Here is a 27321-nt window from a genome sequence, read left to right as displayed (position 1 = left end):
CTGCCCTGCAGAGCGATGTATCTCTGGGGTTACAGACAACAAATGATCGCACCGCTGCCCCAGGGGCTTCTGGTCTTAAGAGTCCAGGAGGTGGTCATCAGACTGACAGCTGGTGAGTGTCCCCGCCCACTGGACTCCCATGACAGCTCTGCAGCACGGGGGTTCCTATAGGGGACAGACCTTGGTCCTGGGGGGCTCCCGCCCGCCTCTCCTCCTCCACCAGCCGGCTGAGCTCCGCGGACACCTCCCCCTGCAGCCGCTCCAGACCTCCCTGCAGTCCACGCAGAGTCCGCTCGCAGGTTACCCGGAACGGGAGGCTATCTCCATCCCTGCCGATCACTTCCGCGCTGAGTTCCATGCTGGACTGCACGGTCGCTGTAATGTGACGTAATCACTAAGCGCCAGGACCAAGCCGCCATGTCTGGAAACTGGCACGCTCCATAATCACGTGACATGACGTCCGCATATCACACATTTATGACACTTAGATCTTTGCCCCGCCACTGGGAGGGACTTTGATCGGTAACTATGACGACAAGTGATTGTTTTGCAACAGAAGCGTGAGGAAAAGATGACGGCGGAAAGCTTCCGCCCTCCAACACCGGAAGGTTTTTTTTCCTGCTGATATCCGCCCACCACCACCGGAAGTGTCGTTCATTTTTTATTTTTTTCCTAGTGTTTCTGATGGCGGCAAACGAGCAGGGAGAGAAGCGCAGCGCGGAGGAGGCGGCCGGAGAGGAGCCGGTGCTGTCTCTGCTGGATGTGCTGGAGGAGGACGACGCCCTGGAGGATGAGGCCTGCGCCGTGCTGGGCGGGAGCGACGCCGAGAAGTGCTCGTACCCGGAGGTATCAGGGGCCAACTGTGCGGGGGTGTCTCCCATAATACAGGAGACACCCCCACATCTCCTGACAGAGCCATAATACAGGAGTCCCCCCAACTCCTTATAGTGACCCCACATAATACAGGAGACACCCCCACATCTCCTGACAGGGCCATAATACAGGAGTCCCCCCAACTCCTTATAGTGACCCCCCCATAATACAGGAGACACCCCCACATCTCCTGACAGAGCCATAATACAGGAGTCCCCCCAACTCCTTATAGTGACCCCACATAATACAGGAGACATCCCCCACATCTCCTGACAGGGCCATAATACAGGAGTCCCCCCAACTCCTTATAGTGACCCCACATAATACAGGAGACACCCCCACATCTCCTGACAGGGCCATAATACAGGAGTCCCGCCAACTCCTTATAGTGACCCCACATAATACAGGAGACATCCCCCACATCTCCTGACAGGGCCATAATACAGGAGTCCCCCCAACTCCTTATAGTGACCCCACATAATACAGGAGACACCCCCACATCTCCTGACAGGGCCATAATACAGGAGTCCCCCCAACTCCTTATAGTGACCCCACATAATACAGGAGACACCCCCACATCTGACAGGGCCATAATACAGGAGTCCCCCCAACTCCTTATAGTGACCCCACATAATACAGGAGACACCCCCACATCTCCTGACAGGGCCATAATACAGGAGTCCCCCCAACTCCTTATAGTGACCCCCCCATAATACAGGAGACACCCCCACATCTCCTGACAGAGCCATAATACAGGAGTCCCCCCAACTCCTTATAGTGACCCCACATAATACAGGAGACATCCCCCACATCTCCTGACAGGGCCATAATACAGGAGTCCCCCCAACTCCTTATAGTGACCCCACATAATACAGGAGACACCCCCACATCTCCTGACAGGGCCATAATACAGGAGTCCCGCCAACTCCTTATAGTGACCCCACATAATACAGGAGACACCCCCACATCTCCTGACAGGGCCATAATACAGGAGTCCCCCCAACTCCTTATAGTGACCCCACATAATACAGGAGACACCCCCACATCTCCTGACAGGGCCATAATACAGGAGTCCCCCCAACTCCTTATAGTGACCCCACATAATACAGGAGACACCCCCACATCTGACAGGGCCATAATACAGGAGTCCCCCCAACTCCTTATAGTGACCCCACATAATACAGGAGACACCCCCACATCTCCTGACAGATCCATAATACAGGAGTCCCCCCAACTCCTTATAGTGACCCCACATAATACAGGAGACACCCCCACATCTCCTGACAGGGCCATAATACAGGAGTCCCCCCAACTCCTTATAGTGACCCCACATAATACAGGAGACTCCCCCACATCTCCTGACAGATCCATGATACAGGAGTCCCCCCAACTCCTTATAGTGACCCCACATAATACAGGAGACACCCCCACATCTCCTGACAGGGCCATAATACAGGAGTCCCCCCAACTCCTTATAGTGACCCCCCCCATAATACAGGAGACACCCCCACATCTCCTGACAGAGCCATAATACAGGAGTCCCCCCAACTCCTTATAGTGACCCCCCCATAATATAGGAGTCCCCCCCAACTCCTTATAGTGACCCCACATAATACAGGAGACACCCCCACATCTCCTGACAGGGCCATAATACAGGAGTCCCCCCAACTCCTTATAGTGACCCCACATAATACAGGAGACACCCCCACATCTCCTGACAGGGCCATAATACAGGAGTCCCCCCAACTCCTTATAGTGACCCCCCCATAATACAGGAGACACCCCCACATCTCCTGACAGGGCCATAATACAGGAGTCCCCCCAACTCCTTATAGTGACCCCACATAATACAGGAGACACCCCCACATCTCCTGACAGGGCCATAATACAGGAGTCCCCCCAACTCCTTATAGTGACCCCCCATAATACAGGAGACACCCCCACATCTCCCGACAGAGCCATAATACAGGAGTCCCCCCAACTCCTTATAGTGACCCCCCCATAATACAGGAGACACCCCCACATCTCCTGACAGAGCCATAATACAGGAGTCCCCCCAACTCCTTATAGTGACCCCCCCATAATACAGGAGACACTCCCACATCTCCTGACAGGGCCATAATACAGGAGTCCCCACAACTCCTTATAGTGACCCCCCCATAATACAGGAGACACCCCCACATCTCCTGACAGAGCCATAATACAGGAGTCCCCCCAACTCCTTATAGTGACCCCACATAATACAGGAGACACCCCCACATCTCCTGACAGGGCCATAATACAGGAGTCCCCCCAACTCCTTATAGTGACCCCCCCATAATACAGGAGACACCCCCACATCTCCTGACAGAGCCATAATACAGGAGTCCCCCCAACTCCTTATAGTGACCCCCCATAATACAGGAGTCCCCCCAACTCCTTATAGTGACCCCACATAATACAGGAGACACCCCCACATCTCCTGACAGGGCCATAATACAGGAGTCCCCCCAACTCCTTATCGTGACCCCACATAATACAGGAGACACCCCCACATCTCCTGACAGGGCCATAATACAGGAGTCCCCCCAACTCCTTATAGTGACCCCCCCATAATACAGGAGACACCCCCACATCTCCTGACAGAGCCATAATACAGGTGTCCCCCCAACTCCTTATAGTGACCCCCCCATAATACAGGAGACTCCCTCACATCTCCTGACAGATCCATAATACAGGAGTCCCCCCAACTCCTTATAGTGACCCCCCCATAATACAGGAGACACCCCCACATCTCCTGACAGAGCCATAATACAGGTGTCCCCCCAACTCCTTATAGCGACCCCCCCATAATACAGGAGACTCCCCCACATCTCCTGACAGAGCCATAATACAGGAGTCCCCCCAACTCCTTATAGTGACCCCCCATAATACAGGAGACACCCCCACATCTCCTGACAGAGCCATAATACAGGTGTCCCCCCAACTCCTTATAGTGACCCCCCCATAATACAGGAGACTCCCCCACATCTCCTGACAGAGCCATAATACAGGAGTCCCCCCAACTCCTTATAGTGACACCCCCACATCTCCTGACAGAGCCATAATACAGGTGTCCCCCCCAACTCCTTATAGTGACCCCCCCCCCTAATACAGGAGACACCCCCACATCTCCTGACAGAGCCATAATACAGGTGTCCCCCCAACTCATAGTGACCCCCCATAATACAGGAGACACCCCCACATCTCCTGACAGAGCCATAATATAGGAGTCCCCCCAACTCCTTATAGTGACCCCCCATAATACAGGAGACACAATACTTGGGAGATGTTCCAGCAACTTCGACCAAAGGATGGTTAAAATCAAAAGACTTTATTCCAAAAAAATGATTAAAAACAGAATAGATGCATAAAAAACATATGGTTCACCAATGTGACAGACGCTTACGCGTTTCGGACTAGAGGGTCCTTACTCATAGCTTAACATCTTACAAATAAGCATATACCTATATACACTTGCTGGCTGAAGTAAAGTGGGAGGGAAACAAAATGGGCGGAGGTCCACAATAGCAGGAAGGGAGGATTTTCTCCACAAAAAAAAAAGGCATAGTATCTGAACATGGAGGAAATCACCACATCATCTTAATCATATATATATAAAAGATCAGTTTTTAAATTCTTGCCTGCGGGATATCGTGTTTTTAACTTAAAAATCCACATTGCTTCTTTGCGCTGCAATTCCTTTTTTCTATCACCTCCCCTCTTGGGGTTTGGGACAGTTTCTATTATATTAACCCTACAAGTACTGACATCTCCTCCATGTACAGAAATAAAATGCTGAGAGGCTCCCGAGGGACTCCTTGTAGTTTTATTACATGAATCATAAAGATGTTCAGAAATCCTTTTGCGAAGAGGACGTGTCACTCCTTATAGTGACCCCCCCATAATACAGGAGATACCCTCGCACTTCCTGACAGGGCCACAATACAGGAGACCCCACAACTCCTGACTGTGACCCCCCCCCCCCCCCCCATCTCCTGACAGGATAATACAGGAGACTCCCCACATCTACTGACAGGACCATAATACAGTAGAGCTCCCTATAATAGAGGAGACCCAATGCATCTCCTGACAGGACCATAATACAGGAGACCCCCTCTTTAATACAGGACCCCCTCCATAATATAGGAGACTGCCAATTCCTGACAGTGACCCTCTCATGATACGAGAGGCCCCCCCAATTCCAGACAGTGGCTTCCCATAATACAGCAGGCCCCCCGCTTCTCCTGAAAGTACACCCCTATAATACTGAAGACCCCACCTTCCCCTCTCTCCTGAGGTGACCCTATTTCTTGATGTTTGTACTGTTTGCAGGGATATGTGAAGCGGCAGGCGCTGTATGCGTGTAACACATGCACCCCGAGAAGTGAGGAGCCGGCCGCGATCTGCCTGGCCTGTACCTATAAGTGCCATGAAGGCCACAACTTATACGAGCTTTATACCAAGAGGTTTGTACCCCTGTCTGCACCTGAGACCCCTTAACCTAGTTTCACATTTGCGTTTGGAGGCGCTCGCCGTGAAGCTCCACCCCCTGCTGCGCCTCATCTGGTCAGCTCCGCCTATGGGCGCAGGACGCTGCATGAGACCTGCGTCCCATATCTTTAGCATTGGGTACGCAGGCCGTTCATAGGTATGCTTTTGCCGCCGCATGCGTCCTTTTGACGGCGCGGCAAGCGCACCAAAATGCAACACGTTGCGTTTGGCGCAGGTCGCCGCACCGTCAAAAGGACGCATGCAGTGGCAAAAGCATACCGGCCCACGGCCTGCGTGCCCAATGCTAAAGATAAGGTACGCAGGCCACATGCAGTGTCATGCGCCAATTGGCGGAGCTGACCGGAGGAGGCACAGCAGGGGGTGGAGCTTCACGCCGAGCATCCGCTGCGCCTCCAAACTCAAATGTGAAACCAGCCTTATAAACACAATGTAACATATAACACAGCGGCACGTGTTACACAAGACCCCGGTATGTGTGTGTAGCTATATCACCACATGATATACAAGACCCCGGTATGTAGATGACACCGGCTCACGCTCTATTCATCTTAGTGGTTCAGGATGATTATCATAAGCTCTTTATAATTTCTTCACAGGAACTTTCGATGTGACTGTGGAAATGGCAAATTCAAGCAAATGGACTGTAAACTGTTCCCGGTGCGTGTGATTAACCCTTTCGCGCCTGAGCCTGTTTTTGCCTTCGTGACCAGGCCAATTTTTTCAATTCTGACCAGTGTCACTTTATGAGGCCATAACTCTAGAACGCTTCAACGGATCCTGCTGATTCTGACATTGTTTTCTCATGACATATTGTACTTCAGGATAGTGGTAAAATTTCTTAGATATGAACTGCGCTTATATGTTAAAAAAATCGAAATTTGGCAAAAATTTTGAAAATTTTGCAATTTTCAAACTTTTAATTTTTATGCCCTTAAATCAGAGAGTGAAATCGCACAAAATAGTTAATAAATAACATTTCCCACATGTCTACTTTACATCTGCACAATTTTGGAAACATAATTTTTTTTTTTTAGGAAGTTATAAGGGTTAAAAGTTGACCAGCGATTTCTCATTTTTACAACAAAATTTACAACACCTTTTTTTTTAGGGACCACCTCACATTTGAAGTGAGTTTGGGGGGTCAATATGACAGAAAATACCCAAAAGTGACACCATTCTAAAAACTGCACCTCTCAATGTACTCAAAACCACATTCAAGAAGTTTATTAACCCTTCAGGTGCTTCACATGAATGAATGGAATGTGGAAGGAAAAAATAAACATTTAACTTTTTTTCACAAACATTTTACTTCAGAACCATTTTTTTTATTTTCACAAGTGTAAAAACAGAAAATGAACCACAAAATTTTTTGTGCAATTTCTCCCAAATACGCCGATACCCCGTATGTGGGGCTAAACCACTGTTTGAGCACACGGCAGAGCTCAGAAAGGAAGGAGTGCCGTTTGACTTTTTCAATGCAGAATTGGCTGGAATTGAGATAGGACGCCATGTCGCATTTGGAGAGCCCCTAATGTGCCTAAACAGTGGAAACCCCCACAAGTGACCCCATTTTGGAAACTAGACCCCTTAAAGAACTTACATATATGATAATACCCAGTATCAGAGAACGAGACAAGGCGGTGACCATGGTCCAAAAACGCCTTGTGCATGGATTACCACTCCATATGCTAATCTTAAAAAGGAGAAAACGGAGTAACGGATCCAAAATATATGCAAAAGTATAAATTTTATTAGTACTCACATCAAGTGCTGACAAGTATACAAGTTGACTAAAATAGGGGGGATAAGCCCCAATGATACAACAATCAGGACAGACAAGGACAGGGTAAATAAAATGATACCAGTGCTCGAAATCTACATGGCACAACGTTCAGTCAGCCCATGGGCATTGCACATAACAGACATATGTCTAATGGTAAAAGATAGTCAAATATGGCATACTCAATTAAATGTGTATTGTACATGTCTAGAGCGCCAAAAAAAAAACAAAAAAAAAAAACCCAGAGGGGTCAATGTGCAAGTCCAATGGACAGTGAACATAAATGAATCAATGACATGTGAAAGGATTCTTAAATAGTTAATAACATATGTATCAGCATATCAAAACTGCGCAATTGTGCCAGAGAGAACCCGGGAGACGACCCGCCCAGCGGTCCAAATGACCGAAGTGTGGAAACAAGTAAAGGCAGGCTGCTTACCGGGGAGCAGAGGAGGTGAAGGCCCATGCAACGACCCCCGACGTACGTTTCGCGCCTGCCACAGGCGCTTTATCAAGGGACTAAAGAACTTATCTAGATGTGTCGTGAGCACTTTGAACCCCCAAGTGCTTCACAGAAGTTTATAACGTAGAGCCATGAAAATAAAAAATCATTTTTGTTCCACAAACATGATCTTTTAGCCCCCAATTTTTTATTTTCACAAGGGTAACAGGAGAAATTGGACCCCAAAAGTTGTTGTCCAATTTGTCCTGAGTACACTGGTACCCCATATGTGGAAGAAAACTACTGTTTGGGCACACGGGGGGGCTCGGAAGGGAAGTAGTGACGTTTTGGAATGCAGACTTTGATGGAATGGTCTGCGGGTGTCATGTCGCGTTTGCAGAGCCCCTGATGTGCCTAAACAGTGGAAATCCTCCACAAGTGACCCCTTTTTGGAAACTAGACCCCCCCAAGGAACTTATCTAGATGTGTGGTGAGCACTTTGAACCCCCAAGTGTTTCACTAAAGTTTATAATGTAGAGCTGTGAAAATAAAAAAATCATTTTTTTTCCACAAAAATGATCTTTTAGCTCCCAATTTTTATTTTCACAAGGGTAACAGGAGAAATTGGACCCTAAGAGTTGTTGTCCAATTTGTCCTGAGTACGCTGGTACCCCACATGGGGGGGACCACTGTTTGGGCACACGGTGGGGCTCGGAAGGGAAGTAGTGACGTTCTGGAATGCAGACTTTAATGGAATGGTCTGCGGGCGTCATATTGCATTTACAGAGCCCCTGATGTACCTAAACAGTGGAAACCCCCAATTCGAATTCCAACCCTAACCCCAACACACCCCTAGCCCTAACCCTAGCCTGCCTACCTGCTTTTTTTTTCTTTACTTTTTTTTTTTATTTTTGTGTTTTTTATTTTTTGTATTTTTGACTCCTAGTAACGCCACTTCTCCTCTGATCTCACACTGGCAGATGATCAGAGGAGAAGCAGCGTTACTATGTGACAAGATCGCTGCCCGGCACATAGTAACGCCACTTCTCCTCTGATCTCACACTGACAGATGAGCAGAGGTGAAGCAGCGTTACTGTGTGACAAGATCGCTGCCTGACACAGCTGTGACAGGCAGCGATCAGCTGTGCCAGGCAGCGATCTAGTCACACTGTAACGCTGCTTCACCTCTGCTCATCTGTCAGCATGAGCTCAGAGGAGAAGTCGCGTTATAATGAGGGAGATCGCCGGGAAACAAGCAGCTTTCCCAGCGAGCTCTCTCATTGGCTGCTGTGACGCGATGTCATCAGGACCTGAACCAATCAGGTCTCGATGACGTCGGGGGTCCCTGTATGCATTGTGCACCGGGATCCCCGCGTTATAAGGTATGAGGGGGTCCCGGGGGGCACAAAACCGCCGACAGTAGATAAACGTCGGCGCTGCACAAAGCCCAGCAAGCGCCAACGTTTATCTACTGTGGGCGGTCGCGAAGAGGTTAATAGACAGAACCTTCCTTCTATCCGGCAGGAGCAGACGGATGGTGAATTCTTGATTGTCACGTCGAAGTAAAGGATTATTTCTGTGGCTCATGTGCATTGGCCTCATTGTGGAGCCTCTACAGTAATGTAATGCTTGTGCCACACATTTCTCACCTCTGTCTTATTCCGTGAACATCTGATAATCCAGAATCTCACAAGTATGAACTATATGTGCAGTAATGGGGGGGGGGGGGATGTTAACCCTATAATCCCATCTGCTTGCTGTGTTTTTGTTTTTATCCCCTTATTCCCCATTGATATTTTATCCTCAGGAGAAGGAGAACGTGAACACTGGGAATAAATACAACCAGAACTTCTTTGGCTTGTACTGCACCTGCCGGAGGCCGTACCCCGACCCCGAAGATGAGGTGAGCGGCCGAAGGGGAGACAACACCAAAATTCATCCATTAGGGGTAGATCCAGCTGCGTGAGACTACTACCCTCATCGTGCTGGGAAACTAACCATGAATAATTTCTTCACTCCTGTAGATCTCGGATGAGATGATACAGTGCGTCGTGTGTGAGGACTGGTTTCACGGGAGGGTGAGTGCAAGATTTTGAGGGCATTTTCTTTTACCCCTTCCTAGTGCTGTTGACTGCCCATTTGCAAGTTCTGAAAGACTGGGATTAGAGAGAACTGTGACGCCAGAGTAATTATTAAAGCGAACCTGTCAGCAGTTTTGACTGCTATAAGATGCGGCCGCTGCCTTTCAGGGCTTATCGACAGCATTCTATAATGCTGTCGATAAGCCCCTTATCCAACCTGCAAGATAAGAAAAATAAGTCTTATTATACTCACCCGGGGGGCGGTCCAGTCTAATGGGTGTTGCAGGTCCGGGTCCCCTCCTGCTTGCTTCCTTGCTCCCGGCATGGCACTCCTGCGCAGGCGTACTTCTTATTTTTCTTATCTTGCAGGTCGGATCGGGGGCTTAACTACAGCATTATAGAATGCTGTAGATAATCCCTGAAAGGCAGCGGCAGCATCTTATAACTGCAAAAACAGGTGCACTTTAACATAGGAAGGGCTTCTCCTGTCGTGACATCAACACCTCTACAACGCGACATTGGCTTCCAGATTCTTTATGGTGGCCTCGTGGTTTGTCATGGACATAAGCCTAAAATGTACATCGGGTGGTTGTGCTCACAATAGGGGGCGGGCTCCCTGCATAAAGTTTTTTTTGTAATACTAATATATCCCGGGATATGTGGATTAGAATGCTCTCTGTATTACAGCACCTGGGCGCAGTGCCACCTGAACACCTGGAATATCAGGAGATGGTGTGTCTGAGCTGCATGGACCGCTGCTCTTTCCTCTGGGTGTACAGCAATAACATAGGAGGTAACAGTGCAGCCATACCCTAATGTAACAGGATGACAAAAATTCATCAACACAGGTTTCTTAGAGCCTTTTTCTCTGAGATGAGAGAACGTAGTGACTGCTCTCTGCCTTTAGTCACCACTAGGGGGCGCTCACACAAGTCAGATTTAATTCTTTGACTTCAGCATCTCTCCTATGTGCAGTCCCTGCAGTCACCAAGATCACCCCGGCAGAAGTAGATGAGGATGTAAAGGTAGAGGAAAGTCCGGCAGACACCACTGAGGCGCATAATGGTCCCTGTATAAAGAGCGAGGAAGAGAAGGATGTGAAAAAGGAAGAGATGTCCCCGTCAACCAGCTGTGAGCAGGTATGGGGGGCGGGGTGTAAAATATTAACGTGCCGGCGCTCGTCCTCTCACAGGAGGATTTCTGACCTTCAATCTCTACTGATTATACATAACTTCTATATTTTTATTTTAGAATTTAATGCTTTTTGTAATGAAATAGGAAAAAAATCATTAAAGTGTATTTATATTTTTTTAAGAAACCTGTAAATGGTGTCGATTCCAGTTCAGTAAAATCAGAAGTGAAAGCTGAAGATAAAAAGTGCAAACTTGAACAGAACCGAGAACATCCTATTCCCAGAGCAAAGGTCGCCACCTACTGGCCGAGCAACTGGCGGAGTAAACTGTGCCGCTGTGACCAGTGCATGGTAGGAAGGATCGTTGTGTCCCAGCTCTTTGGGGTGGTGCATTGTTTGAGGGAGCGTGTATATGGCTAAATTCATGTTTTCTGATGCAAGACACCCCCATCCCTCCCTTCCTTGATGGTCAAGTCTATCTTTACTTTTTACAGAAATTATACACAGAGCTGGAAATCCTGTTCCTTCTGGAAGAATGCGACACAGTTCAGGCTTATGAGAATAAGGGGAAATCTGAGGAGACACAGGGGAGCAGAGACCCTCTCATGATGGCTCTCAGCAGCATGAACCGCGTCCAGCAGGTGGAGCTCATCAGCGGTAAGTGTTCATATAGTAAATCTTTGACGGACCCCAGCAACTAACATTTAATACATCGGATACAGCCCCTTCTTTTCATGATTGGTGGGGGTCCCAGTGGTCACACCACCACAGTGAGATCATATCCTGTTGATACACGGGCATCTTATAAGATGAATATCCTTTTAGTCATTTCCCACTTTTTTCGTTATCCCAGAATATAACGATCTGAAGTCGGAGCTGACAGATTACCTGAAGAAATTTGCTGAAGAAGGAAAGGTAAAGACCCCTCCGCTCCCCATTATCACTGCCTGTGTCCCTTACATGATTTTCTGTTCACAACTTTTTATTTCCTTTCCAGGTTGTCCAAACCCAGGATATCCAGAAATTCTTTGAAGATCTCCGTTCTCGCAAGCGGCGGCGTCTGGACGGGATGCAGTATTACTGCAGCTAATGGGACAGCTGACGACGTGCTCTATAAACAATGGCCGATGCCCAGCCCCTCCGCCATCATTCGGGTGTTTTAAGTTTTAATTACTATTTTATACAGACAGAAATAGCTGCCAAAGTGTCAAATCATAGATCAGTGACTAATGGACCACATTAAGGCACGGCCAGTCCCCATGATGTACGTGTCTATAGTAAAACCCCTAGAAGTAAGTTTGCTTCCCCTGTAGCAGTCATCAGGTTTGTAGATTTGGTCACGAGGCCTGGGCGCCTGTGGTGCCGGTTTGGCTGAACTTGGTCACTGTCTGCAGCCTGTGTCGCCCGGCTCTGATGGTAACTTATTGTTGTTTTATGAATCATGCAGAATCTATTGAGAAGTTTCCTATTTTTAGGGTCTTGTTCCCCTAAACCTTTGTGTTCTCTCTTGTAGAGATAGGGCCCCTAATAATAATCAACGGTAGATTTCTGTACGTTGTGGCTCTTGGCTCGGCTGTATCAGCTTGGCCCCTGCTGCTCTGTGTTTTTAATGAGCCCCTCGGCCCACATGTTGCTTGTGCTTCATATTGTATCGCTGATTGTGCATTTTGTTTTTTTCACGAGTTTCATTACAATAAAATGATTACATTTTTATCTTCTATCACGTATCAGTCCTGCATCGCAGCTGGCAATGTGTAGTAAGGGGTTAACTTAAAGCACCATTACATTTTTTTTTTTTTTTTATTATTTTAGCGTTGGAGTGGTGCTACTAACACAGGCTCCCTGCGCCTCATCTTATACTTGGTACCCACCATCTTCAGCTCTTCAGATCTTGTGACCACAACTTCCGCCTGTCTGGAAGTTGGAAGTAACGGTCTGAGCCAGAACGAAGTGCTCATAGACTTGTATTGAAAAGTGACCTCTGGCTTATAAATCAGACAGGTATAGAACGACCATGAACAAAACTCGAGCCTCCACATATATATTCCAGTGATATGAGGTTTTTTTTTTTTTTCATGATGCTTTATATTAGAGATAAATTTAGGTCAAAATTTGCATTTATTTATGAAGAACTAAATTTGATAAATCTGCAATTTGGGAACTTTGCATTTTTAGTAACACTTTACACACTTCTACTTTACATCAGCATCTTTATTGAAACTTTCTTTACAGAATCAAATTTTATTTGGAACCATTTCACATTTGAAGTGACTTTTGGGGGGTCTTTAAAAATGACCAAGAGTGACCCCATTTAAAAACTGAACCCATCAAGGTATTCATAACCACATTTAGGAAATTTAACCCTTTAGATACTTCACAGGAATAAAGAGTGGAAATAAAAAGTGAAAAATTATTTTCCACAAAAATGGTGCTTTAGCACCAATTTTTTCATCATCACAAGTGTAACAGGAAAAAATAGACCTCAAAATGAGTTGTGCAGTTTTTCCCCGAGTACACAAATACCCCATATGTAGGGGAAAACTACTGTTTAGGTGCATGGAAGGACAGGTGCAGAACTTTAGTTGGAATAAAGACTGCGTATGCCATGTTGTGTTTGGAGAGCCCCTGAAGTGCCAAAACAGCAGGAACCCCCCACAAGTGATGACCCCATTTTTATAAACTACACCTCTCGAATTCAGCTAGGGGAGTAGCGAGTATTTATCTCACAGAATTGTATAACATGAGCTGAATAAATGAAAAATTACCTTTTTTTCCACTAAAATGTTGCTTTTGTCCCAGTTTTTCATTTTCAAAAGGGATAATAGGAGAAAATGAATGTAACAATTCGTTATACAATGTCTCCTGAGTAGAACTGGGCGGAACTGTTCAGTATCCGTACCGAACACCAACTGTTCGGGGACAGACTTCACCAGGTAGTATGTGTTACTTTTCGAGTTCGCCCTACCGAACAGCGAGCGTTTTTCACACTATCATGTGCATGTCAGCGCACCAAACACTGCTTCTGATCGGCAGTAAAATCATTGCTACTGAACAGACAGATGTGATCGGAGGTAAAAAGTTTACTTCAGGTCACTACTATTCCCATCAGCCAACGCCTGCTGCTAATAACAGTGAAAGCAGGCAGTGGCTGATGCTGTATTCATCAGCTGTACAATTTAACCCCTTAGTGACCGGGCCAAATTTTTGAAATCTGACCACTGTCACGTTATATGGTAATAACTCTGGAATTCTTCAACAATCCCCAGTGATTTTGAGATTGTTTTTTCGTGGCACATAATTTTTGATAATAGTAAACTTAGGTTGATATGTTTTGTGTTTATATAGAAAAAAATAAATTTGACAAATGTAAAAAAAAAAATGCAGTTTTTTTGAGTGATTTTTCCCTTTAATTCAGGTAGTCACACCACAGAAAAACATGAATAAATAACATTTCCCACATGTCTGCTTTACATCAGCACCATTTGTAAAATGTTATTTTATTTTGTTTGTTTTTTAGGAGGTTTAAAAATGTAGCAGCAATTTTTTCATGGAAATGTACAAAATGTATTTTTTTAGGGACTTATCCAGGTTTGAAGTAACTTTGGGGGTCTTGTATATTGGGGAAACCCCAAAAGTGATACCATATTAAAAACAGCACTCCTCGAAATATTGAGAACTGCTGTCAGGTAGTATTTAACCCTTCAGGTGATTTTCAGGAATTAATGCAAAGTAAACATGACCGAAATGAAAAAGTATTTTCTTTATTAAAAGTATTTTTACCACCTAAATGTTGCTAACTTCTGAACAGGGTACTACAGCTGCCGGTCTCTAAGGCCGCTATTTGGTCATGAATTGCCATGGCAGACAGTCATGATGTGTACTGATCGGGTTAAATAGGAAGCCCTCACACTGTTATCCATTTATGATGTAGTGACTATTGATAGCAGCATCTAAGGGGTTAAACAGATATGGATGATGCAAACACTGATCTTGGCTAATACAGGAAGTTGTCAGCTATAGTGTACAGTCAACAGCTGCCAGATTGTCAACTTAATTATTTAAAAGGAAACCTGTCACCAGGTTTGGTCGAAATAAGCTACGGCCACCGTCTTTTAGGGCTTATCTACAGCATTCTATAATGCTGAAGAGAAGAAAAAAAAAAAGGGAATTAGACCTACCTGTAATTCTGTTTCCAGAAATTCCTCAGGACAGCACCACGGAGGTAGACCTTCCTTGACCTATAGAGGGACGGGCTCACAGAGTGGTTAAAAGGTACTCCACCCTCCAGTGGTTTTTCAAAGTACCACAGAAGGATAGATGGAAATGTGCCCCTACAAACGCATATGTAAGAGACCCTTTAACGCAGGGGTGGGGAATCTTTTTTTCTGCCAAGGGCCATTTGGATATTTATACCATCCTTTGGGGGCTGTACAAACTCCACCCACAAAGTACATCCTGACTCTGGCACTGGTTTCATGACTTAATCTTTCATTGCATGCCCTTCAATGATTAGTAGTGAACACAGCGTGTGTGCGCTAACAGAGCAACAAGAAATTAATGAGCTTGTGGCAATCAAAATACAGTTCCCTGCCAAAGAATGCGGTCCCTGAGAATCTACTTGGGGGCCTGATAATTCATGGAGGGCCTTAAATGGCCCTGGGGCCTGAGGTTCCCCACCCCTGCTTTAACAGCTCGATCTCGAGCCAAGGCGCCTTGATGGGTGAACGATCAGCTGGAAGATCGATCTTGTGAAAACTCAAAAAATGGAGTTCTATACATAAATTGTAAAAAAAAAAAAAAAACCTCTTAATATTTAAATACAAAAACATAGCTCAAAGAAGCATCAATTCAGGACATATGACCCTAGTAACAACATGGGTCCAAGGCAGACAAATACATGGTCTGTCATCATGGAAATAAAGTAAGGGCACTTGTGAATCACAAAAATATATCTGTGCAACCTGTCAGCTAAATTTAATTGTAATCAAATTCTACACAGACAGTCTAACATCATAAATCTGCTGACATGCATGCACTTTGTAAAGAAACATATCATGAAAATATCCCAGGGACTGTCGTGACATTACACACTCAAAAAGGGGAATCTGTGCCTTTAATTGCTAAAGTGCTTACTAGGGTGACCGGATCTCATATGGTGGGGGGGGAAATGTTGGAATCTTGTTCATCTGGACCCCACAAAACGATTCCCCTTTCCAGATATTGAGAGAGCCAAAATTTGAGCTCGATCAAACGATGTTAACCCGTGCCGCTCGTCGCTCAAAGTTTGAAAAAATCCAAATTGAGGTATTTTAAGATTTAGGTATTTTGCATAGTCTGTTAGACTATAAAGAATGTGACAACAACATTGCAGAAATAGCCCTGACCAAATTTTCGAACCATTTGTGGTATTTGAATGCAGAGTTGGTGGGATAATCGTTTTTTGATCCCACCATTACAGAGAATGAAAAGTTGTTAATGGCTAATAAATTGCTCAGTAGCACAGATGAACCATCAGAGCACGCTAACCTACATGAGTTGATAATTTTACATAGTTATCTAATCTATTCTAGAGCTTTTGTTAAAGTAGTTTTTGAAACGTCAGAATATAATGCTCGGCATTTGCTTACAACTTGCAGGACATATTGCTTTTGTTCTTCATCTTTTGTCAGAAGGTCGTTAAAGTCGGTTTCTTCCTACCTCTTTTAATTTTTCTTTCCTAACTTTTGGATTTACAACCCTAGCGTGCTCTGATGGTTCATCTGTGCTACTGAGCAATTTATTAGCCATTAACAACTTTTCATTGTCTGTAATGGTGGGATCAAAAAACGATAATCCCACCAACTCTGCATTCAAATACCACAAATGGTTCGGAAATTTGGTCAGGGCTATTTCTGCAATGTTGTTGTCACATTCTTTATAGTCTAACAGACTATGCAAAATACCTAAATCTTAAAATACCTCAATTTGGATTTTTTCAAACTTTGAGCGACGAGCGGCACGGGTTAACGTCGTTTGATCGAGCTCAAATTTTGTCTCTCAATATCTGGAAAGGGGAATCGTTTTGTGGGGTCCAGACGGACAAAATTCCGACATCGATTTTTTGCGGTCACCCTAGTGCTTACCCATGATGAAAGTAGGGCGATGCTGGGAGCCAGGTACACGCCCTGAGGCGTGTTTTGCTTTTGCATTTTTGAAAAGGGAATAAGGGTTCCCCAGGCCGACATTTTATAGCAATCTTCAATGTATGGCTTGTCTCTTCTGCGCATGAGCGCCGCCATCACCACCGGAAGAAGATCCCTGTGTCCTGGCATTCACCAGTCGCGCACATCATGGAAAAATCAGCAGATGACATCAGGGGACATGTGCATCACGGAGATTGAAGCCGGAGATACGAGGACCCTCCAGAGGACACGGGGCACGTGCGCTAGACAGCAGTTATCGCAATGAAGCGAAAAGGAGGAGGAAAAAACCCCATCAGATAACAGCCATTATAATGAAGTCTGGCCAAAAAATAAAATGTGAAAAACATGAAATAAGTGCGAGAAACTGAAAATCAATGTAAGTATGCAGCTGTATGTGTATATAGCACAAATGTGCAAAAGAATATGAAACTATAATCCCTGTATAACAGGAATGAAAAAGCAAAAATATGTATATACAAGAATATAATAGGCTGGTTTCACACTAGCGTTTTTTAGCGCAACGCATCGTGCGAGTCCATGCGGATGGTCTAGCGGTTGCACGCGTTTGTGTTTTTGTGCGCATGCGTTTTTCTGTAGTGTGCGCCGGACGCAACCTGTTGCATTTTTGGTCAGTCCAACCTGTGTCAAAAAAACGCATGCGCACGGAATGCGCCAAAAAAAAATCACATTACAGTCTATGGGAACGCAGGCGTGCGCATGGACATGCGCACGCCTGCATTTAAAATCGCATGCTTTTTAATTAAGAGTTAACATGGCTAGAAACTGGTTAAAACACATGCGCCTAAAAAAAGCAAACGCATGATGCGTTTTTTGCATGCGTTTCTATTGCGCACGAAGCGCTGCACTAAAAAACGCTAATATGAAACTAGCCTAAAATGTGACCACGTAAATAAAAATGGATTACATCCTATATGAGTAAACAGTGAAATATGATGAATATAGTGAAACATATATATCGCCATATAATATAGATATGTGATCAAAAGTTGACATGAAATCTATAAAGATGACAAAAATAGTATAAGACCTAAGATGTGTGTCATAAATATGATGTGACCATGCCAAAAAACTTTTTCATCACCACCTCATAAAAATGGACATCATATATAAATCCGTTTTGTTGTTCTTAAGTGTCCAGCAATACGTTTCCACGGTTAATTCACAACCATTCGCAAATATCAAACATGTTTCAGCGATACTAAAGGTATCCTCCATTTTGATCCTTCAACCTCATGAGCTTATGTATCAGATTAATTCCAGGTATGTGAAGACCCAAGTTTAAGGGTACAAGAATACTGACAAAAAATAAGAGAAAAGCAAAAAAGGAGAAAAAAAAAAAAACGTTAAAGTTGTAACAAACAGCACAAGCTAAGTATGCGATGGAACAAAGGCAATTAAAAAAATGGAGCAAAACTTAGTTTCTCATTTAATCCTACATGGAACATTGAGTCTACAGTAACAATCCATTTACATTCTGTCTGTGCCAGCAGGTGATTGACATTCCCTCCTCTATATCCACAGTGCACCTGATCGATCCCAATGACCATTAGACCACCGGGATCACATCCGCGCAACATGCAGAAGTGTTTTGGAAGGGTTTTAAGAGTACTAAGGTCTTCAACTTTTTGAGCGTTCGTGATATTCCCCATGTGCTCCCTAACACGGATACGCAGTTGACGAGATGTCAACCCTGTGTAGACTTTGGAGCAAGGACATGTGGCCAGATATATCACATACGTACTATTACAGCTAATGTGATCTCGAATCTGAAATCTTTTTTTTTGTTATTTTATGACATTAAGTACAGTATGTACCCCTAATTAAGTTCTTTTGTTTCCACACCAGTCACCGCAGGGGTAACACCCCCACAGTGGATGCCTGTTGCTTGGATTAAATGGGTTTGTTAGCTTTGCTACATTGTGGCTTTTAACCAATACATGCTTGATACTTTTGCAGCGTCTTGCTGTAAAGTACGGTGTTTCTGGGATATTCTGTGCCAGAACTGGATCTGTCAAAAGTACTGACCAATGTTTATTAATTATCTCCTGCATCCTTTTCCAGTAACAATTGTATGTTGAAATGAACCTGATTTTATGTTGGGTTGTTACGTTTTTCTGGGTTTTGAATAGCAGTTGATGTCTCACCATTTTCCTGGCTTTAACATATCCACGTTTTATGCAGCAATTACTATAGCCACAAGATTTAAATCTATTTTTCAAATCCTCCGATTGAGTCTCAAATTTTGGATCCATTGAGCAGATCCGTCTCATCCTGAGGAACTGTCCAGCTGAGATGGCTTTGATAGTATGTGCAGTGTGGGAGGAGGATACATGTAATACGAGAGTTTACAGATGTTTCTTTCCTAAACATCTGTATGTAACATTCCCCTCTCGTCCACCTCCAACCAAGTATCAAAAAAATCAATTCTCTGCTTGTGTGCTTTTATGTCAATTTGATGTTGTATGAATTACAGTTGAGTTGGCCCACAAATTGAGCAATACTTGATTCACTACTTTGCCAAATACACGGGTATTACATACCTGGTAATGTGTTTTTTCATGAGACATGACGGAACCACGAGAGAGAGGGATCCGCCCAGCGAGGACAGGAAACCTTCAAGATAAAAGGGGCGGCTCCTCTCCGCATCAGTTGTTTTACAGAGCGCGAGAGGAACTCCGCAGGTTAGTGTACATATAAATAATACAGCCTTTATACCACTAAATTTCCAACACCCAAGGGAGTATATAATGCACCCAACTAATGACGTGATCAATAGGGAGGGAATATAAGGGTGCCGTCATGTCTCATGAAAAAAACACATTACCGGGTATGTAATACCCATGTTTTTCCATTCTACATGATGGCACCACGAGAGAGTTACAGAGATTTGTATTCTCTTTAGGGAGGGATCACTGCTTGTAACACTCTTCTCCCAAATGTGAGATCAGAGGTAGCAGATAGGTCTAACCTATAATGTTTGAAAAAGGTAGACGGAGAGGACCAGGTGGCCACCTTACAGATTTGGTCGATGGAGGCGTCAGCTCTTTCCGCTCAGGACGTCGCCATGGCCCTCATGGAGTGGGCTTTTAGGCCCTCTGGAACAGCCCTGCCTGCACTACTATACGCTAGCATGATGGCCTCTCTCACCCATCTAGCTATAGTCTGCTTAGAGGCTTTAAGGCCTTTTCTTGCCCCCTGGTATGAGACAAATAAGGCCCTCTGTTTTCTCCAGGGTCTTGTCATCTCTAAATACTGTAGGATACATCTAACGTCTAAGCAATGAAGTCTCTCCTGGTTACCGGGGTTAGGACAAAAGGATGGTAAGACTATCTCCTGAGCCCTGTGGAATTTCGACACTACTTAGGGAGGTATGCTGGGTCTAATTTTAGCACAACTATCGTCCATGACCTGGGTGTAGGGAGGGTCTGCTGATAGCACGTGTAAGTCCCCAAACCTACGGGCCGATGTAAGTGCTACCAATAAGGCTGTTTTTAGTGTTAGAACTTTGATGTTGTGTCTAATGGTTCAAACGGACTTCCTGTCATAGCTGATAGGACTAAATTTATATCCCAGGGAGGAGGAGTAGGGGACGGGACAGAGTCAGCTCTAGTACAGGCCCAGATAAACCTGGCCACCCATCTATTGTTTGCCAGGTCGCAGTTGAATAAGGCTGCCAGGGCTGAGACGTGTACTTTGAGGGTACTGACCGCTAACCCCAACTCCAGGCCTTTCTGCAGAAATTCCAGTATAGCTATATCGGGACTTCCCCTTCCCGTATTGGGCCCGAGGTAGATAAAAAATGTTTCCATATTCTACCATAAATTTTTGTAGTCACTGGTTTTCTGCTACTGAGTAAGGTTGATATTAACCCTGCTGAGAATCCCTTCTTTCCTAGAAGTGACCTTTCAAATTTCAGGCTGTCAAATGCAGCCCGGACTTTGGAGGGTGATTGAAGGGACCCTGTGTTAGGTCGTGGTCTTCTGGGAGCACCCATGAGTCCATCACCGACATCACTCTCAGCCAGTAGAACCATGGTCTTTTCGGCCAAAAGGGAGCTATCATAATTACTCTGGCTTGGTCCTCCCTGATCTTCCTCAGAACTGCTTGAATGAGGCATATTGGAGGGAAGGCGTACAGGAGACCTGATGTCCACTCTATCCTGAAGGCATCTACTGCCAATGGCCTGTCTGCTGGACTTAGGAAGCAGAATTTTTGAACCTTCCTGTTGGTTTTTGAGGCGAAGTGATCTATTATGGGTTTCCCCCACATATGCACAATCCGCTGAAAAATGGACTCTTTTAGGCACCATTCGCCTTGCCTCAAGTGGTTCCTGCTCAGAAAGTCTGCCTTCAGGTTGTCCACGCCTCGGATATGCAGGGCCGATAATGAGAGGAACTGATGTTCCGCCAGAGTCAGGATTCTTCTTGCTATTTGCATCAAAGACTGAGAACGGGTGCCCCCCCTGGTGGTTCACATATGCGACCGCCGTTCGGTTGTCCGATAGGACTCGGACATGGTGTCCTCTTAGATGTGTCAACAATCCTTTTAGCGCTCTTTCGATCGCTAGCAGTTCCAAATCGTTTGAGGATAGATTTCTGTCCTCCTGGGCCCAGGGATCCTGGAGCCATAGTGTGTCTATTTGGGCTCCCCACCCCCCAAGGACTGGCATCCGTTGTGACTACTTTGGAGACTGCATATGTCCAGGGTACTCCTCTCGGAGAGGACTCTTATCTGTAACCACCACCTGAGTGACTGGAGTACAGGGTCCGGGAGGGTGAGCTTCTGCTCTAACTGCCCCTGAAGCCTCAAGTCGTTTTATAGCACATACCACTGGAGTTCTCTTGTGTGGAACTGGGCCCATTTTACCGCTGGTATGCAGGAGGTTAGGGACCCCAACACTGACATGGCCCTTCTCAGAGTCATTTCTGTTTTTTTTTAATTTTGCCATGATTAGATTTTTGATCTTCTCTTCTTTCTCCTCTGGGAGGCGACATTCCTGTACCACCAAGTCCATTGTTAAGCCCAAAAAATTCTGGATCATTGCTGGTTCCAGTTTGGATTTTTTGAGGTTCAGCTGCCAACCCAGGGTCTGTAGTGTCTCCATCACTATTTTGACTTGTTCTTGACTGTGAGAGAAATTTCTTCCCACTATCAAGAAGTTGTCCAGATATGGTATCACCAGAGTGTCTTTTTCCCTGAGATGCACTGTGACCTCTGCAATTAATTTTGTGAAGACTCGGGGGGCTATTGCTACACCAAAGGGCAGAGCCCTGTATTGAAAGTGACGCCACTGAGACCTTATCTGAACCGCCACTCTGAGATATTTGCGGTCTTGTTGCCGGATCGGGACATGATAGTAAGCATCCTTGAGATCCAGGACTGCCATGTAGCACCGAGGAAAGAGGAGCTTAACCGTTGACCTTATCGTTTCCATCTTGAATGATGGGACTATCAGATATTTGTTGAGGCCTTTCAAATTTATAATCGTCCTCCAGGAATTGTCTGGCTTTTTTTATAAGAAATAGGGGGGAGTAAAAACCTTCCTTCTTCTCCTTTCCCGAAATTTATTCCAGGACATGTTTTTCTAGAAGTGATAATACTTCCCCTTCCAGACTTTCTTGTTTTTCTTGAGATGACTGTACTGGAGTCTGCATGTATCTTCGTGGCGGCCAGTGGTGGAATCTTAATTCCAGACCCGACCCTACTATTTGTTGGATCCAGATGCTGGATGAGATCCTCTCCCAGGCTGGGAGGAAGTGAGAGAGCCTTCCCCCCACCTGAGAAGGACCGTCACTGGGAGGGATTTTTGACATCTTTGTAGGGCTTGCCGAAATAGAAGCGTCTCCCACCTCTGGATCGCTTGTCAGAGTTGTTTCTGTCTCGATCCCTGAACTGCTGTCTTCTGAATTTTTGGTCCTTCTGAAAGGAGCGCCGGAAGGCCTGAAATGGCTGTTTTGGGAAATTCTTCTTTTTGTCGCCGGCTTTCTCCAATACGTCATCCAATGCCGGTCCAAACAGGAAATTTCCCTCACATGGCAGAGAGCAAAGTTTCATCTTTGCCTGAGTGTCCCCCGGCCAGCATTTGAGCCATACTGCACGGCGTCCTACATTGGTTAAGGCTGCTGACTTTGCTGCTAGCCTGGCTGAATCTGCTGAAGCCTCAGCGAGAAAGACTGCCGCTGCTCTGATGGCCGGCAATGCTTCCAAAATAGACTCCCTGGGGACACCTTGCTCTAGCTGATCCTCCAGGTTGTCCACCCATATCTTTAGGGACCTAGGGGACAAAGCCACACAAGTGGCCGCGATGGCGGGTCTTAGTGCCCCAGCCGAGGCTTCCCAGGCTGTTTTAAGACAATTGTCTGTCTTTCGGTCCAGAGGTTCTTTTAGAGAACCTAGATCCTCAAACGGTAGGGAGGATTTCCTGGCGACTTTTGATATTGCTACATCAATTTTTGGAGCTCTATCCCAGGACGAGGATGCCTCTTCCTCAAAGGGGTACCTCCTTTTTAGGGAATTATCTGGGACTTCTCTGGCTTTTCCCATTCCCGTTTTATGAGTCCTTCCAGCTGTTCATTAATAGGGAAGGTTCTACGTTTTTTCTTTTGTAGACCACTAAACATGAGTTCCTGAGCTGTCTTTTTTGTTCGCTCATCTACCAGCCACATGGTAGACCAGATTGCCTTTATAAGCTTATCTGTAGCTTCTACTGGGAATGCGTCTTCCTTGTCAGAACTACTATCCGAATAGTGGGTTTTATCTGAGTCCTCCTCTGACCCTGTGGAGTCCTCCTGAGAGACCACTGAGGGGCTGGATCTACCTCTAAATTTGCTATCCGTATCCGCTGATTGTAATGCCCTCATTGATTTGCAAACCTCTGTTTGAATTAGGGATCTCAGACTGTCAGAGAATGAGGGTGTCTCTTCCGCTACTGTCTTGTTAATACAATCCTGGCACAATCTATTATTCCAGGATGCGCCTAGGGGACTATTGCATAAAGGACATTCTTTATTTTTAGTTTTTCCCTTCTCTTTTTAGGGACCTCCTATAGTTGTGGCCAAAAGTATTGACACCCCTGCAATTCTGTCAGATAATACTCAGTTTCTTCCTGAAAATGATTGCAGACACAAATTCTTTGGTATTATTATCTTCATTTAATTTGTCTTAAATGAAAAAACACAAAAGAGAATGAAGCAAAACATTGATCATTTCACACAAAACTCCAAAAATGGGCCAGACAAAAGTATTGGCACCCTCAGCCTAATACTTGGTTGCACAACCTTTAGCCAAAATAACTGCGACCAACCGCTTCCGGTAACCATCAATGAGTTTCTTGCAATGCTCTGCTGGAATTTTAGACCATTCTTCTTTGGCAAACTGCTCCAGGTCCCTGATATTTGAAGGGTGCCTTCTCCCAACTGCCATTTTTAGATCTCTCCACAGGTGTTCTATGGGATTCAAGTCTGGACTCATTGCTGGCCACCTTAGAAGTCTCCAGTGCTTTCTCTCAAACCATTTTCTAGTGCTTTTTGAAGTGTGTTTTGGGTCATTGTCCTGCTGGAAGACCCATGACCTCTGAGGGAGACCTAGCTTTCTCACACTGGGCCCTACATTATGCTGCAAAATTTGTTGGTAGTCTTCAGACTTCATAATGCCATGCACACGGTCAAGCAGTCCAGTGCCAGAGGCAGCAAAGCAACCCCAAAACATCAGGGAACCTCCGCCATGTTTGACTGTAGGGACCGTGTTCTTTTCTTTGAATGCCTCTTTTTTTTCTCCTGTAAACGCTATGTTGATGCCTTTGCCCAAAACGCTCTACTTTTGTCTCATCTGACCAGAGAACATTAATCCAAAACGTTTTGGGCTTTTCCAGGTAAGTTTTGGCAAACTCCAGCCTGGCTTTTTTATGTCTCGGGGTAAGAAGTGGGGTCCTCCTGGGTCTCCTACCATATAGTCCATCTTCATTCAGACGCCGACAGATAGTACGGGTTGACACTGTTGTACCCTCGGACTGCAGGGCAGCTTGAACTTGTTTGGATGTTAGTCAAGGTTCTTTATCCAACATCCGCACAATCTTGCGTTGAAATCTCTTGTCAACTTTTCTTTTCCGTCCACATCTAGGGAGGTTAGCCACAGTGCCATGGGCTTTAAACTTCTTGATGACACTGTGCACGGTAGACACAGGAACATTCAGGTCTTTGGAGATGGACCTGTAGCCTTGAGATTGCTCATGCTTCCTCACAATTTGGTTTCTCAAGTCCTCAGACAGTTCTTTGGTCTTCTTTCTTTTCTCCATGCTCAATGTGGTACACACAAGGACACAGGACAGAGGTTGAGTCAACTTTAATCCATGTCAACTGGCTGCAAGTGTGATTTAGTTATTGCCAACTCCTGTTAGGTGCCACAGGTAAGTTACAGGTGCTGTTAAATACACAAATTAGAGAAGCATCACATGATTTTTCGAACAGTGCCAATACTTTTGTCCACCATCTTTTTTATGTTTGGTGTGGAATTATATCAAATTTGTCTTTAGGACAATTCTTTTTGTGTTTTTTCATTTATGACAAATTAAATGAAGATAATAATACCAAAGAATTTGTGTTTGCAATCATTTTCAGGAAGAAACTGAGTATTATCTGACAGAATTGCAGGGGTGTCAATACTTTTGGCCACAACTGTAGACTCCACCCCGCCAATGTATGTAAAAGAGGGGAGAGCGGAGACAAGAAAGAGAGAGAGAGAAAGAGAACAGACATTAGAGTGCTGGACTTTCTCGAAGCTCACTCAGCACTCGGATGCTTCACAGAACGGGTACCGGATCTGGAGGCTGACTGGTCTTCTCACTGCCTCCCAAAGAGACTAGGGACCCCTCCTTTTTGCGGCGACGATCCGCTCGTGCTCTGCCCGAGCGGCTCCCACTGCTGCTGCGGCGTGTCTGGCTCTTCTCCTCTGAGCGCGACCGCCTCTCCTTCGCCTCCTGGCGCGGCTGCAAGTGTTCTGGCGAAGGGCTCTCCATTCTATAAACTGCTTAGCTGCTGCTATTTTGTGATGAGAGCAGTCACATCCAACCCAATAATGGTGTGGTGACGCCTGCCAGCACTTCCTGTTGCCTTTAAATAGCAGCATTCTTTTTTTTTTTTCTAATTAATTGGCACACTTGGTTGATCCTGCACCTGCCGGCCGCTTGCGCTTCCTGGTTATGCCCCCACGCCTGCGCACTATAGCTGGCCTATGCGCGCACCCGGCAACCACATCCGGTGCGCGCTCTCCTCCGGAACCCTACCCCCTTCCGGTGTATGCGCGGCTGCTGAAGCGCGCACCCGGTGCCTCCGATGCGCGTTCCCGACCTTCCGGTCTGCACTGCTTGTGCCGGCCGGGAGAATGTAATAGCTGCGTGCACCCTTCACTTCCGGTGCGCGTCGGGTCATTCCGGTATGCGCCTGGAATGCCCCTGATGCGTACCTGCGGCCTGTTCTCGGCGTTCCGACGCCATGGACCTTAATATAGCGCGGTTTTCCAGCCATACCTTGCCGTATCAGAGAGCCCCGCTGTCGCCGTGAAACCTGCCGACTGATCTTACCGGGAGAAGCAACTGCACTACCACCACTGATAACGGGTACTGGATCGGAGAGCCCCGCTGTCGTCCGTCATACCTGTAGTCCGGTCTTACCGGGCGAAGCATTTCCACTGCCACCACTGAATTCAGGTATTTCCTCATCAGGGCCATTTCTGTAGTGCCTGACTCAACAGGGAGGGTACCCACATAGCCTCCGTGGAGCTTTAATTTTGCCTGGACACCGATGTGTCTCACAGGCTGCAGGCCACTATATGTCGACAGGGAGGGAGCACAGAAAGTGGCCTCCGTGGACTTCTATGGGGCATGTTTGGTCATCAGGGAGGGTACACGAACCGTGGTCTCCGAGGCATCAATACTTCACCCGGGCATCTGCCTCACGGGCTGTGGCCATGCCCTCGCTCAGGGGGGACATAGGAATATATGGCCCCCGAGGCGACTACCAGTACCTGGTGACGGGTGTAGCAGACCAGTGCCTGCCAGTAATCACCCGACCCAGGCATCCTCTTCTTTTTCTTCTAGAATCTTCAAGAGGTTTTCATCTTGAGGGTTCCCCATCGAGGACAGGAAACCAACTGATACGGAGAGAGGAGCCGCCCCTTGAAGGTTTCCTGTCCTTGCTGGGCGGATCCCCTCTCTCGTGGTGCCGTCATGTTGAATGGAAAAAAAGAATATATCATCAATATACCTGTAGTATCGCGTATGT

At 45.9% G+C, this 27321-nt stretch overlaps 1 protein-coding gene across 2 annotated transcripts; it reads left to right on the top strand.

The window, feature by feature from the left end:
* UBR7 (ubiquitin protein ligase E3 component n-recognin 7) lies at positions 1 to 12559 on the top strand. 2 transcript variants are annotated; one of them, XM_073578115.1, is made up of 12 exons: positions 1 to 112; positions 677 to 846; positions 5227 to 5360; positions 6003 to 6063; positions 9436 to 9531; positions 9653 to 9706; positions 10397 to 10502; positions 10685 to 10848; positions 11025 to 11192; positions 11336 to 11498; positions 11695 to 11756; positions 11839 to 12559. In XM_073578115.1, exons 1-12 carry the CDS (start codon positions 16 to 18, stop codon positions 11929 to 11931), a joined length of 1368 nt encoding a protein of 455 aa, XP_073434216.1. In that variant the 5' UTR covers positions 1 to 15; the 3' UTR covers positions 11932 to 12559. The 2 variants fall into 2 exon arrangements, with proteins under 2 accessions (XP_073434216.1, XP_073434217.1); XM_073578116.1 differs by lacking the exon at positions 1 to 112 and adding an exon at positions 557 to 608.
* Positions 12560 to 27321: the final 14762 nt, after the last annotated feature.

The sequence above is a fragment of the Dendrobates tinctorius genome, unplaced genomic scaffold, assembly GCF_039654945.1.
Source record: "Dendrobates tinctorius isolate UK_male_01 unplaced genomic scaffold, ASM3965494v1 ptg000058l, whole genome shotgun sequence".
Taxonomy (NCBI): domain Eukaryota; kingdom Metazoa; phylum Chordata; class Amphibia; order Anura; family Dendrobatidae; genus Dendrobates; species Dendrobates tinctorius.
The sequence above is the reverse complement of the archived record's forward strand: the minus strand, read 5'-3'. Positions and strand labels throughout refer to the sequence as shown.